Raw genomic sequence first — 15370 nt, 5'->3', positions numbered from 1 at the left:
TGCCTTGCTGTGTGACTGTGAGGAATAATCCCCTGCCTTGCTGTGTGACTGTGAGGAATAATCCCCTGCCTTGCTGTGTGACTGTGAGGAATAATCCCCTTCCTTGCTGTGTGACTAAGGAATAATCCCCTGCCTTGCTGTGTGACTGTGAGGAATAATCCACTGCCTTGCTGTGTGACTGTGAGGAATAATCCCCTGCCTTGCTGTGACTGTGAGGAATAATCCCCTGCCTTGCTGTGTGACTGTGAGGAATAATCCCCTTCCTTGCTGTGTGACTGTGAGGAATAATCCCCTGCCTTGCTGTGTGACTGTGGAATAATCCCCTTCCTTGCTGTGTGACTGAGGAATAATCCCCTTCCTTGCTGTGTGAATGTGAGGAATAATCCCATGCCTTGCTGTGACTGTGGAATAATCCCCTGCCTTGTGACTGTGGAATAATCCCCTGCCTTGCTGTGTGACTGTGAGGAATAATCCCCTTCCTTGCTGTGTGACTGTGAGGAATAATCCCCTGCCTTGCTGTGTGAATGTGAGGAATAATCCCCTGCCTTGCTGTGTGACTGTGGAATAATCCCCTGCCTTGCTGTGTGACTGTGAGGAATAATCCCCTGCCTTGCTGTGACTGAGGAATAATCCCCTTCCTTGCTGTGCGACTGTGGAATAATCCCCTGCCTTGCTGTGTGACTGTGAGGAATAATCCCCTGCCTTGCTGTGTGACTGTGGAATAATCCCCTGCCTTGCTGTGTGACTGTGAGGAATAATCCCCTGCCTTGCTGTGTGACTATGAGGAATAATCCCCTGCCTTGCTGTGTGACTGGTAGGAATAATCCCCTGCCTTGCTGTGTGACTGAGGAATAATCCCCTGCCTTGCTGTGTGACTGTGAGGAATAATCCCCTGCCTTGTGACTGTGGAATAATCCCCTTCCTTGCTGTGTGACTGTGAGGAATAATCCCCTGCTTTGCTGTGTGACTGTGGAATAATCCCCTGCCTTGTGACTGTGGAATAATCCCCTTCCTTGCTGTGTGACTGTGAGGAATAATCCCCTGCCTTGCTGTGTGACTGTGAGGAATAATCCCCTGCCTTGCTGTGTGACTGTGAGGAATAATCCCCTGCCTTGCTGTGTGACTGTGAGGAATAATCCCCTGCCTTGTGACTGTGGAATAATCCCCTTCCTTGCTGTGTGACTGTGAGGAATAATCCCCTGCCTTGCTGTGTGACTGTGGAATAATCCCCTGCCTTGTGACTGTGGAATAATCCCCTTCCTTGCTGTGTGACTGTGAGGAATAATCCCCTGCCTTGCTGTGTGACTGTGAGGAATAATCCCCTGCCTTGCTGTGTGACTGTGAGGAATAATCCCCTGCCTTGCTGAGTGACTGTGAGGAATAATCCCCTTCCTTGCTGCGTGACTGTGAGGAATAATCCCCTGCCTTGCTGTGTGACTGTGAGGAATAATCCCCTGCCTTGCTGTGTGACTGTGAGGAATAATCCCCTTCCTTGCTGTGTGACTGTGGAATAATCCCCTGCCTTGCTGTGTGACTGTGAGGAATAATCCCCTGCCTTGCTGTGTGACTGTGAGGAATAATCCCCTGCCTTGCTGAGTGACTGTGAGGAATAATCCCCTTCCTTGCTGTGTGACTGTGAGGAATAATCCCCTGCCTTGCTGTGTGACTGTGAGGAATAATCCCCTGCCTTGCTGTGACTGAGGAATAATCCCCTGCCTTGTTGTGTGACTGTGAGGAATAATCCCCTGCCTTGCTGTGTGACTGTGAGGAATAATCCCCTGCCTTGCTGTGATTGCTGTGAGGAATTATCCCCTGCCTTGCTGTGTGACTGTAAGGAATAATCCCCTGCCTTGCTGTGTGACTGTAAGGAATAATCCCCTGCCTTGCTGTGTGACTGAGGACTAATCCCCTGCCTTGCTGTGTGACTGTAAGGAATAATCCCCTGCCTTGCTGTGTGACTGAGGACTAATCCCCTGCCATGACTGAGGAATAATCCCCTGCCTTGCTGTGTGACTGTGAGAAATAATCTCCTGCTATGACTGAGGAATAAATCCCTTCCTTGCTGTGTGACTGAGGAATAATCCCTTCCTTGCTGTATGACTGTGAGGAATAATCCCTTCTTTGCTGTGTAACTGTGAGGAATAAACCCTTGCTGTGTGACTGTAAGGAATAATCCCTTGCTGTGTGACTGGTAGGAATAATCCCTTGCTGTGTGACTGGTAGGAATGATCCATGCCTTGCTGTGTGACTGAGGAATAATCCCTTCCTTGCTGTGTGACTGAGGAATAATCCCTTCCTTGCTGTGTGACTGTAAGGAATAATCCCTTCCTTGCTGTGTGACTGTAAGGAATAATCCCTTGCTGTGTGACTGGTAGGAATAATCCCTTGCTGTGTGACTGAGGAATAATCCCTGCCTTGCTGTGTGACTGAGGAATAATCCCTTGCTGTGTGACTGGTAGGAATAATCCCTTGCTGTGTGACTGTAAGGAATAATCCCTTGCTGTATGACTGGTAGGAGTAATCCCTTGCTGTGTGACTGAGGAATAATCCCTTCCTTGCTGTGTGTCAGCTGGCGTCCTCCAGTCTGCTGCGGCTGGGGTCAGAGAACGAGAAGGAGGCGGTGAAGAACAGAGAGTCAGTCTACATCCTGCTGGACCTGGTCAGTGCTGACTTACCTGTCCATAGATACACCTGTTCACACTGTCAGATATACCTGCCCACCACTGCACACATGCTCATATATACATACTCACATATGCACATACAAATGTGTGCATCTTACACACACACACACACACACACACACACACACACACACACAACCAAAAACATTCTCTCTCTCTCTCTGTCTCTCTCTCTGTCTGTCTCTCTCTCTTTCTCTCTGTCTCTCTCTCTCTGTCTCTCTTTCTCTCTCTGTCCCTCTTTCTCTCTCTCTCTCTCCATCTCTCGCTCCCTGTAATGTGTGTAAGTGTGCATGAGTAAGTGTGTTTGTGTGTGAATGTGTCTGTGTGGGTGTTTGTGACTTTTAAATGCTCATTTTCCTATGGATTTTATTAATACTATGCATGTGGTTCTGTGTGTGAGTGTGTGTGTGTCTTTGTGTGTGTGTCTTTGTGTGTGTGTGTTCTCTATGTTTCTTTTTCTGATGTATTTTATTAACACCATGCTTTTGCCTATGTGTGTGTGTGATTGCGTGTTTGTGTGTGTGTGTGATTGCGTGTTTGTGTGTGTGTGAGTATTTGTGTGTGTGTGATTGCGTGTTTGTGTGTGTGTGTGTGTGTCTTATTACTACCATGCTTATGACTGTATGCAGTATTGTGTAGTGCATGCTATGACTTAAAATGTGCTATTGTGCAGTGCAGACTATGTTCCAGGGCAGGGACTGGATGTAAAAAAGTGCACCAGTTCTTCTCTCTTATCCTCCAATGTCTTGTGTTGTCTGTCATGCACACACACACACACACACACACACACACACACACACACACACACACACACACACACAATGAAGACCCCATGACAACAGTTCCACAATGAAGAGTCGTGTGGCCTGTTTTCAGATTGTGCAAGAGTCTCCCTTCCTGACCATGGATCTGCTGGAGTCCTGCTTTCCCTATGCACTGCTGCGCAACGCCTACAACTCTGTCTACAAGGCCTCTGCCGCTGACCACTGACCCACCACTGGCTGACTGACCGACCACTGACCAGCCACTGGCTGACCACTGACTGACCGACCACTGACCCACCACTGGCTGACTGACCAACCACTGACTGACCACTGACCCACCACTGGCTGACTGACTGACCACTGACCCACCACTGGCTGACCACTGACTGACCGACCACTGACCCACCACTGGCTGACTGACCAACCACTGACCCACCACTGGCTGACCACTGACTGACCTCTGTGTGAGTGATGGATAACACTCAGCTGGACAGCATTGCAGCATTGTATGGCATTGTATTACATTGTATTGTGTTGCATTGTACGGTATTCACAGGACTGATTTTTTGCCACAACAGATTCCTGTGTGTGAAATAGAGGCTGCTGTCCCCCAGGGAGAGCTATCACTGCAGTGCAGACACCCCTCTTTCTTTTCTTTTCAGGGGGTTTTTTCTCTCTTTTTTTGTGAACAATTAGAGTGGATTGTTGTGCACCATTCTGCCAGGGACAACCCATTACATGAAGTATGTAGCATCTTCCTGTGTCCCACAGGGGTTCCTTCAATAAAGCTGTCTGTCGTTTGTTGCCCTGGGTTCCTTCATGCTGCACATGGAACCTGGGTTCCTTCATGCTGCACATGGAACCTGGGTTCCTTCATGCTGCACATGGGACCTGGGTTCCTTCATGCTGCACATGGAACCTGGGTTCCTTCATGCTGCACATGGAACCTGGGTTCCTTCATGCTGCACATGGGACTGGGTTCCTTCATGCTGCACATGGGACCTGGGTTCCTTCATGCTGCACATGGGACTGGGTTCCTTCATGCTGCACATGGGACCTGGGTTCCTTCATGCTGCACATGGGACTGGGTTCCTTCATGCTGCACATGGGACTGGGTTCCTTCATGCTGCACATGGAACCTGGGTTCCTTCATGCTGCACATGGGACTGGGTTCCTGCACATGGGACTGGGTTCCTTCATGCTGCACATGGGACCTGGGTTCCTTCATGCTGCACATGGGACCTGGGTTCCTTCATGCTGCACATGGAACCTGGGTTCCTTCATGCTGCACATGGGACTGGGTTCCTTCATGCTGCACATGGGACCTGGGTTCCTTCATGCTGCACATGGGACTGGGTTCCTTCATGCTGCACATGGGACTGGGTTCCTTCATGCTGCACATGGGACCTGGGTTCCTTCATGCTGCACATGGGACTGGGTTCCTGCACATGGGACTGGGTTCCTTCATGCTGCACATGGGACTGGGTTCCTTCATGCTGCACATGGGACTGGGTTCCTTCATGCTGCACATGGGACTGGGTTCCTGCACATGGGACTGGGTTCCTTCATGCTGCACATGGGACCTGGGTTCCTTCATGCTGCACATGGGACTGGGTTCCTTCATGCTGCGCATGGGACTGGGTTCCTGCACATGGGACTGGGTTCTTTCATGCTGCACATGGGACCTGGGTTCCTTCATGCTGCACATGGGACTGGGTTCCTTCATGCTGCACATGGAACCTGGGTTCCTTCATGCTGCACATGGGACTGGGTTCCTTCATGCTGCACATGGAACCTGGGTTCCTTCATGCTGCACATGGGACCTGGGTTCCTTCATGCTGCACATGGGACTGGGTTCCTTCATGCTGCACATGGGACTGGGTTCCTTCATGCTGCACATGGGACTGGGTTCCTTCATGCTGCACATGGAACCTGGGTTTACCATCTCTTCCAAAATCTCAGCACCCTGACCACTGCTCAGCATCAGTGAAGTGAAGTGAATGGGGGGGGGGGGGCAACATTCCTGTTCTGTTTGGGAATGGAGCCTGTGGACAGTGGTGTCTTCACTGGGCATGTTACCACTGGGCCACAGTGATCCATCACCTCTGGTCTCACTTTCAGCAGTACTTCATGTGCAGTTTGCTTTCTGTTTTCTGTTTGTGTTCTTATCCACGTAGACATTTCATTGAATTTAGCCAGACTGGTGTTTTGTTGTTGTTGTTGTTTTCTTCACTGAATTTGGCCAAACTTTTTTTCTGGGGTTTTTTTTTTTTTTTTGGGGGGGGGGGGGGGGTCTGTCTTTTTGTTTTTTGGTCCCAGTGGAATTTTGTCACCTGTGCTGTGTGTAGCAGTATTACAATACCTTGACTGGACCATTTCTTTGCCGTGTTCACCTGATGTGGGGAGAATGGTGCTTCCAAACACAGCATGCAACATGTGAAATGTCTTTTTACTGCCAGATGATTTTTGAAATTTTGAATCAGTCATTTCACCTTATTGGGGATGATTTATGGGACAACTTTGAACTTCTGATTCAGTCATGTCACCCTGTGGTAGTTACAAAGGGTAGACCACACCATCAGACAATATCCTGGACACATCCCACCCCACACAGTCACACAGAATGCACACAGACACAGATCCACAGACTGTTCTCGTTTTCTGTTTGGAGTCTCTGTTTTTTCCCCCCTGGTTTCTTTTTTGATTGAACATTAATTTCTTGACTTGTTCTTGGCTTGATATTTAATGCTTCCGTATAGATCTGGTATTGTAATGTAATATCACGTCAATTATTTCCATTTGAGGATCGATTGAAATTCTGTATTGCATGGATGACAGTGTAAATATGAGGCTTTGTCATTTACTTGCAAGTGTTCTCGCTTAAGACATTGACCGGGTTAGGCACATGCTCTGTGGAGTCCATTGGAAGACTGACATGCAGACATATTCATGAAAATCAGAGATAAACTTTATGATTCTGTTGAGACTCAAGTTACTGAGGTATTAGCTGCAACCACTGTCCTGATGATCTGTACGTGTTTCATAGTTATGTAAACAGGGGCACAAGCATACGTCTGTATGTGCATACATCAATACGTTTTTTTCCCAATGTGTGTGTTGTGTGTTTGTCAAGTAGATGTTGCTGACAGTGAGATGCCTGGTAATCCCTCACTGCTTGAATGAAACTGTGTGAAAGCAGGACTCGGAACACACACACACACACACACACACACACAGGACACAGGTCAGTGTCATCAGAAGCAGCATTCACGCCCCAGTGAACGGTATGTTCTGTTTTACTGCACTTGTACATCTATATCCAACACCTGCAAACAGACAAAAATACATTTTCTGCAGTAAAATGAATCAAAATCTCCAGCAGATGTTTCTTCTTCTTCTTCTTCTGCTTTTTACATCTGAAATAAAAATAATTGTGTTCCTTTGCTTACCTGCCTTCTTGTTGTTAAATATGTGAATGAAGAATCAATTTTCACTGTACACTTCTTAAAACATGTGAATGAAGAATCAATTTTCTCTGTACACTTCTTAAAACATGTGAATGAAGAATCAATTTTCACTGTACACTTCTTAAAACATTATCATTGGTCAATGCCACAAAACTCAGTGTGTCTAGTTCCTGAAGAAAAAGAAAGAGACCAGCAAAGACTTGTAGTCAGGCTGAACACGGCCCTGTGTGAAGACCTTCAGTGGTTCAACCCACACCCAGCCACAGCTCTGACCTTCAGTGGTTCAACCCATACCCAGCCACAGCTCTGACCTTGAGTGGTTCAACCCACACCCAGCCACAGCTCTAACCTTCAGTGGTTCAACCCACACCCAGCCACAGCTCTGACCTTGAGTGGTTCAACCCACACCCAGCCACAGCTCTGACCTTGAGTGGTTCAACCCACACCCAGCCACAGCTCTTACCTTGAGTGGTTCAACCCACACCCAGCCACAGCTCTTACCTTGAGTGGTTCAACCCACACCCAGCCACAGCTCTTACCTTGAGTGGTTCAACCCACACCCAGCCACAGCTCTTACCTTGAGTGGTTCAACCCACACCCAGCCACAGCTCTTACCTTGAGTGGTTCAACCCACACCCAGCCACAGCTCTGACCTTGAGTGGTTCAACCCACACCCAGCCACAGCTCTTACCTTGAGTGGTTCAACCCACACCCAGCCACAGCTCTGACCTTCAGTGGTTCAACCCATACCCAGCCACAGCTGTGTGTGTGTGTAAGGGTCTTTCACATCACCAGGCATTTCACTTCCATGCTGTCATGGTCAACAGTCCAACCAGACAAACATCTATTGCTTCACTCAGGATCTTCAAGTCATATCGAGGAACTTCTAAAAAAAAAATTGTTTTTTAAAGGTCATCAAAACTAAATTCTTACTTTGGACAAGAACCTTGTAAAAAATTAAAAAATAATGATAATAATATTTTTTTAAACTACTTGTTCAGCTCACATGATGTTAGTGTTATTACTGTTTGTAAACTGATTGTGAATTTTCCTCATAAGATTAGTGTGTGCATGCATGATGCCTTGTATATCAAGTATAACAGTGATTTTGAAGGATGCTAGTATTTCAGACTTGTAACTCTGTTCCTGTGTGTCGCAAATATTGCTGTGTTCATTCAAAGTGCAGAAAATATAGTGAAGAGGAAGATACTGATAGCTCTTCGAATCCATGTGGTCTGAGTTTTGTGAGTTTGAATCATTCACAGAGCAGATGTGCTGTGTCTTTGTGACTGAAAAACAAAAAGCTTACGTAGTACACAGCAGGTTGGATGTGAAAACAGATCTTTGTGACTGAAACACAAAAAGCTTACGTAGTATACGACAGGTTGGATGTGAAAACAGATCTTTGTGACTGAAACACAAAAAGCTTAAGTAGTACACGACAGGTTGGATGTGAAAACAGATCTTTGTGACTCATACGAGAAAAGCTTTTATGATGTATCACAGGTTGAATGTGAAATGAGAAGACATTCTGTCCAAAACAAAAGACTCTAGTTTCAATAAAAGACATTCTCAGTCATCTGTCAGCTGTCTACCATGAGACAGACAAAACTGAAGTGCTGAAGAAAAAAAAGTACATTAAAAAGAGCACAGCACAGATCATTTTGTTTTGTGAAACTGTGAACATTGCTAAGCACCCAGAAGGTGTTGGTGGTCACTAACATCAAGCGTGACAAACACGACATAAGAAAGAAGTGGGTCACTCCATGTCAGAAATATAAAGCACAACAAACAAGCAGATCCTAATTTCAGTGACGACACACACCATGTCAGAAATATAAAGCACAGCAAACCAGCAGATCCTAATTTCAGTGACAACACACCATGTCAGAAATATAAAGCACAGCAAACCAGCAGATCCTAATTTCAGTGACAACACACACCATGTCAGAAATATAAAGCAGAGCAAACCACCAGATCCTAATGTCAGTGACAACACACACCATGTCAGAAATATAAAGCACAGCAAACCAGCAGATCCTAATTTCAGTGACAACACACACCATGTCAGAAATATAAAGCACAGCAAACCAGCAGATCCTAATTTCAGTGACAACACACACCATGTCAGAAATATAAAGCACAGCAAACCAGCAGATCCTAATTTCAGTGACAACACACCATGTCAGAAATATAAAGCACAGCAAACCAGCAGATCCTAATTTCAGTGACAACACACCAGAAGATTTCCTCAACAGCAGCTGGAGGATGTTGCAGTGATAGTGGACACCTCCTGATATCACAGTGGAAGCAGCACAGAAACAGGAATCCGCAACTCAACCTCGGAGGAAGCTTTGAGGGAGTGTAGAAATCATGGGGGGGGGGGGGGGGGGGGGGTGCGTGGCAAAAACGGTTAAGCGTTTATTTGTGATCCAGTGTTGACCAGTGATGAGGGTTCCAGGCCCTGTTTCAGCATGGTGTTGTGTCCTTGGGGAAGGCACTGTACTCTGGTGTTCCTGACTGCACCCAGGTGTGAATGGATGGCTACCTAACTGGAGCAAGTAGAGGATTGTGCCTCACCCTCCTATACCGTGCCTCACCCTCCTATACCGTGCCTCACCCTCCTGTACCAAGCCAAAGACGTGATGGATATGAAGTCACTGCCCCAGTGCCCATTACAGGCTATGGGACCTTAAACCTTTCACTTAAAGAAACCATTGGTCCATTCTTAGCACGGGGGTTGGACGTAACCTTTCACTTAAAGAAACCATTGGTCCATTCTTAGCACGGGGGTTGGACGTAACCTTTCACTTAAAGAAACCATTGGTCCATTCTTAGCACGGGGGTTGGACGTAACCTTTCACTTAAAGAAACCATTGGTCCATTCTTAGCACGGGTGTTGGACGTAACCTTTCACTTAAAGAAACCATTGGTCCATTCTTAGCACGGGGGTTGGACATAACCTATCACTTAAAGAAACCATTGGTCCATTCTTAGCACAGGTGTTGGACGTAACCTTTCACTTAAAGAAACCATTGGTCCATTCTTAGCACGGGGGTTGGACATAACCTATCACTTAAAGAAACCATTGGTCCATTCTTAGCACGGGGGTTGGACATAACCTATCACTTAAAGAAACCATTGGTCCATTCTTAGCACGGGGGTTGGACGGAAACGTTTCTGGGTCTTCCTCCAAATGCTTGCAGTGATGCACGTGTCAAAACCAGTAGCAGCAACACACAGTGTGTGAAATATACCCTGTAGTGGGGATGAAGTGAAAGGCTCATGAAAAACAAACCACATCAGTTCTAAAAAAAAAATATATTGGCACTCTTGTGTATTGCAGAATCAGCACAATGTGCACCCTTTGATCCCATTGTACATCTCAAAAAGATACTGTCATTATTTATAACTTAGTATGGTATTTTGTATGTCATCGATACAATGTACATTTTTTTATTTATTCAGAATAAATCCTTCTGCTATTATTGAAAATGTGTTTTGTCTAAATCATGGTTACTGTTGACAAAATAAAATCTGTATGTTCAGTGTGTGTCTTGTAACAGTGTTCTCATTCAATGAAAACAAGGAATTTATAGTTCTAGTCATATAATCCATGAGTTATTTTGTACACCTCTGTTGAATCACCACACAGTCTTCTATACTCTATTTTCATAGTCCATATCAGCAAAGCCAATAATTGTTTTAGTAAATCTTCGTTGAATATTTTCAATACTATTTGTTTCACTAAGCCCGTATTCCAGACAACATTCCCATATTCCAAGACTGTTTTGTCCTGACTAATGACTTAGATAATGGCACCATACTGTTCTTATTTTTACACTGTATATTCCCTGCTATCATTGCAGTCAATCTATTGGCCTGTTTTATAGTTCCGTTAATATGAACATCAAAAGAGAGATCAGAGTCAACCAGGACCCAAGATCCCTCTCCAATGACGTCTCCTGCTCAGTACCATCCATATAATACCTGAAATGTGGATTATTCCTTCCTACATGGAAAACTTTGCATTTATTGCTATTAAATTTAATTTGCCATTTATCACTCCAGTGTATTAGTTTCAGTTTCAGTAGCTCAAGGAGGCGTCACTGTGTTCGGACAAATCCATATACGCTACACCACATCTGCCAAGCAGATGCCTGACCAGCAGCGTAACCCAACGCGCTTAGTCAGGCCTTGAGAAAAAAAAGAAAGGTGAATAAATAATAGATAAGCTTACATAAATAAATAAATAACAATTATATTATAAAAAGATAGTAGTAATAATAATAATAAAAGAATAATAATAAAAAATAAATAAATAAGACAACAATGATGATAAATAAGCAAATAAATGTAAAACATGAAGACACACATTCACACATACACCCACACATGCATAACAGATATGCACCAAACATGCAGTTTCACAGATATGGAAGCACAGTCAAATACATATAAACGTACATGAGCTCCAACACACACACACACACACACACACACACACACACACACACACACCACACATTACCCTGCACCTCCTCTACCCCCCTCCTCCACACACTTTTCTAGTCTACGTATCGCAGCTTCCACGACACACACACACACACACACACACACACACACACACAGATGAACACTTACTTGTACAAGCACACACACATACGCCCATATCTCCCACCCCCAACCCCACACACATATATACAAAGATATATATATATACGTTCCAATATCATGTTGCTCCCACAGTGTAGGCATGCATACACTCACATACCTCATCCTCTACCCCACCTCCCCACCGCACCCCCACCTCCCCCTCACACACACACACACACACACACACACACACACGCCTGACACTTGTGTACACTTACACTCTTGTGCATGCACAAACACACTCAAAAACACAGACCCACACATGCACACAAACACACACATACACACACGCACAGAGGCTGCCACTGATTGGTCGCAAGAGGGATGGGAAAAGATCTCTGATGCCAAGAACGTGGCGTCTAGTGTGTTGCTCAGTCTATTGTATTTGGAAAAGCCCACAGAGACTCTGTTCCGTTTTGAAGACATTTGCGCAATGTTGATTTGGAAATGATGCCGATATTTGTTTGATTTGCAAAGCAAATCCAGTGTATTAACTAATCAATACTAACTTGCAACTTCAATCTACCAGCATCAGAATCTACTTCCTCATAGATCTTTGTATCATCTGCAAAGAGTTTCACAAAACAGTCCAGTACATCAGGCGCACCATTTATATAATACACAAAGAGTGTGGGCCCAAGACACTGCCCTGAGGAACACCACTACTCACGTTAACAGGACACAATGACTCAGTCCCTGCTGATACATACTGTGATCTTTCAAACAAGAAGTCTTTTATTCATTCCAACAATTTACCGCAAATACCATACCTCTGCAATTTAACAATTAACCAATTATGAGGAAATTTAATGAAGGCTTTCTGTAAGTCCAGATAAATTACATCCATTGGTTTACTGTTTTCAAGCGATCAAATCCAGCCATGTAAAGTATTCAGCAACAGTTACACAGGATCTACCACTGTTAAAGCTAAACTGATTTATTGGTACCTGCATTCCACCTAGCGATTCAAGTGTGAACTTGTTACGACATGGATATGGAATTGAACCTCTTGAACACTGTATCAATACTCTGTACCCGCTGTCACGGTTGTGTGTGTGTGTGTGTTTGTGTGTGTGTGTGTGTGTGTGTGTGTGTGTGTGTGTGTGTGTGTCTGTGTGTGTGTGTGTGTACGTGTGCGTGTGTGTTGATGTGCCCGGTGTCACGGTGTGTGTGTGTGTGTGTGTGTGTGTGTGTGTGTGTGTGTGTGTGTGTGTTTGTGATGGTGTGTGTGTGTGTGTGTGACACTGAGTGTGTCTGACAGTGTGTGTGAGTGTCAGTGTGTGTGTGTGTGTGTGTGTGTGTGTGTGTGTGTGTGTGTGTGTGTGTGTGTGTGTGTGTGTGTGTGTGTGAGTGTGTGTGTGACCGTGTGTGTGAGTGTCAGTGTGTGGTGTGTGTGTGTGTGTGTCAGTGTGTGTGTGACAGTGTGTGTGTGTGTGTGACAGTGTGTGTGAGTGTCAGTGTGTGTGTGTGTGTGTGTGTGGTGTTTGTGTGTGTGTGTGTGTGTGTGTGTGTGTGTGTGTGTGTGTGTGTGTGACAGTGTGTGTGCGTGTCAGTGTGTGTGTGTGTGTGTGTGTGTGTGTGTGTGTGTGTGTGACAGTGTGTGTGAGTGTCAGTGTGTGTGTGACAGTGTGTGTGAGTGTCAGTGTGTGTGTGTGTGTGTGTGTGTGACAGTGTGTGTGAGTGTCAGTGTGTGTGTGACAGTGTGTGAGTGTCAGTGTGTGTGTGCCGGCATCACCGACTGCAGTGGGCACCGTGGTGTGTGTGCTTTCAAGTTCACTGAGTGTGGCCCTTTTTTTGTTCTTATTCATCTCAATCATTTGCCTTCTACCTATCTTTAAGTTCATTGTGTTTTGATGGACAGTTACTTACTTGTTCCTTTCGTTCAGTCATTTTGTTTCATTTTGCAGACATTTGACACAAACCAAGCTAGGCTCTTAGGGCCTGACTGACCAGCACGATGGGTCACAAATCTGCTCCTTTTTTTCATTCTTTTCTTTTTCAAAGCAGACTGGGTATATCGTATATGGATCAGTACGTACGCTTTGACACACTCTGTGTGTGTGTGTGTGTGTGTGTGTGTGTGTGTGTGTGTGTGTGTGTGTGTGTGTGTGTGTGTGTGTGTGTGTGTGTGTGTGTGTGTGTGTGTGTGTGTGTGTGTGTACTAAGTGTGTGTGTGTAAGTGTGAGTGAGTGTGTGTGTGTATGTGTGTGTGTGTGTGTGTGTGTGTGTGTGTGTGTGTGTGTGTGTGTGTGTGTGTGTGTGTGTGTGCGTGTGTGTGTGTGTCTGCATGTCAGTTTTACATTTATTTGCTTATTTATCATCATTATTGTCTCATTCTATCTATAAATTTTTTTTTTTAATTATTATCATCATATCATCATCATCATTATCATTATTGTTATTCAGTATTACCATTCTTTTCTTTTTTTCCGGTTTTTTTTTGTTTTTGTTTTTTTCTCAAGGCCTGACTAAGCGCGTTGGGTTACGCTGCTGGTCAGGCATCTGCTTGGCAGATGTTGTGTAGCGTATATGGATTTGTCCGGACGCAGTGACGCCTCCTTGAGTTACTGATACTGATACTGTCACTTTGAAACTGAAAGTGCGGATTGAATTAGTGTATTTGGTTGGATATCGGTTTTCAGTTACACTTGATGGAAACAGCAAAGCGGAAGTTCTTCGAACGTTCGCTGTAAATCATCGACAGACTTGGTCATCTTTTGTTGCCTTTTAAGTTGAGGAGTCAATCTTTATTTGCAGAGCAGTTTCCAGGAAAAGTAAGTGTTTGTCAAGTCACAGTATGAATATTTTCTTTCTGACTGCATGTTTCTTTCACAGTTTCTGTTCTCAGTTCGACAGTTGTGTCAAAACAAACTGGGCAGTGATCATTAGACCAGTGAGGAGTGAAGTTGATCCTTGATCAGCTGATCATCCTCACGATGTTTTGTCAGACATGTATCACATGATGCAGACCACAGGCGGACACTGTCACATCCATCATGTCCGTTGTCCGAACTTGAGCAGAAGACGAATGTACCACCCACTGACCCAGTACTGGATGAACTGCCCGAGGCATATGATTAAACTAATGAATGATCGAATCATATGATGTTGCTCGTAAGGACTCTACTAGATCAATAGATTTGTGTGTGTGTGTGTTATGTGAAAACTTTAAACAGTTTCTTGATCTCGATGTGTCCGTAACGGATGCCAGAGGTGTTGTTTGGGGCATCATAATATCATTGTCACCAGTAATGACTCATACTCATAGTACAATAGAAAGGCGAGTGAAGGGAGATTATTATTATTCTCAGAATTTTACAGACTTATGCCTCTTCAAAATGTAAGTTTGAAAGAGACAGAGATTAATTATGTCAAAGTGTCTGCAGTGGACTGATTGGTGGCCTAGCCAGTAGATAGAAATAGCAAAGTATACAGGAAAAAGAATAGTGAAGTAAAATGTGGTTGTCATGGATTTGAGTCATCATCATCATCATTATGGTAATGGCCACATCAACATATTGATTACTCTGCCATGTGGGAGATGTGTGGAGGAAGAAATGTCTGGATAGAAAGTAACTAAAAGACTTAGATGAAAAAAGCATATAAAATATCAAAATGGTGGGGATTCTATGTCAGCATGTATTGTTTTTGTTGTTGTTTTTCCCCTGGCAGACCACTTCTTTTTGCTTTTCACCCCCAAAACAATCAGAAAAAATGTGGGTGATTCACAGACTATGATTTTTATTCTTCCCTTTGACTGGACCAGCAGCCTGCAGTTTGAGTGCAAATCTTTCGGACG

General features: G+C 44.8%; 2 protein-coding genes across 16 annotated transcripts in view; both read left to right on the top strand.

Moving 5' to 3' along the window:
- Positions 1 to 4366, top strand: part of LOC143301288 (nck-associated protein 1-like) — a 95845-nt gene extending 91479 nt beyond the window's left edge. For 4 of the 7 annotated variants that reach the window (XM_076615486.1, XM_076615485.1, XM_076615487.1 and 1 more), the window contains 2 exons: positions 2570 to 2659; positions 3561 to 4366. In XM_076615486.1, coding sequence (XP_076471601.1) covers positions 2570 to 2659; positions 3561 to 3674 — 204 coding nt within the window. In that variant the 3' untranslated portion in view covers positions 3675 to 4366. The remainder of the gene's footprint in view (positions 1 to 2569; positions 2660 to 3560) is intronic. The other 3 variants (XM_076615488.1, XM_076615484.1, XM_076615489.1) reach the window with 1 other exon arrangement.
- A 9858-nt stretch (positions 4367 to 14224) lies between these two features.
- Positions 14225 to 15370, top strand: part of LOC143301258 (gamma-secretase subunit Aph-1-like) — a 30902-nt gene continuing 29756 nt past the window's right edge. For all 9 annotated transcript variants that reach the window (XR_013057751.1, XR_013057752.1, XR_013057756.1 and 6 more), the window contains exon 1: positions 14225 to 14345. The gene's annotated coding sequence lies outside the window, so the exon portion shown is untranslated. The remainder of the gene's footprint in view (positions 14346 to 15370) is intronic.

This window comes from Babylonia areolata, chromosome 27 (assembly GCF_041734735.1).
Source record: "Babylonia areolata isolate BAREFJ2019XMU chromosome 27, ASM4173473v1, whole genome shotgun sequence".
NCBI lineage: Eukaryota > Metazoa > Mollusca > Gastropoda > Neogastropoda > Buccinidae > Babylonia > Babylonia areolata.
The sequence above is the reverse complement of the archived record's forward strand: the minus strand, read 5'-3'. Positions and strand labels throughout refer to the sequence as shown.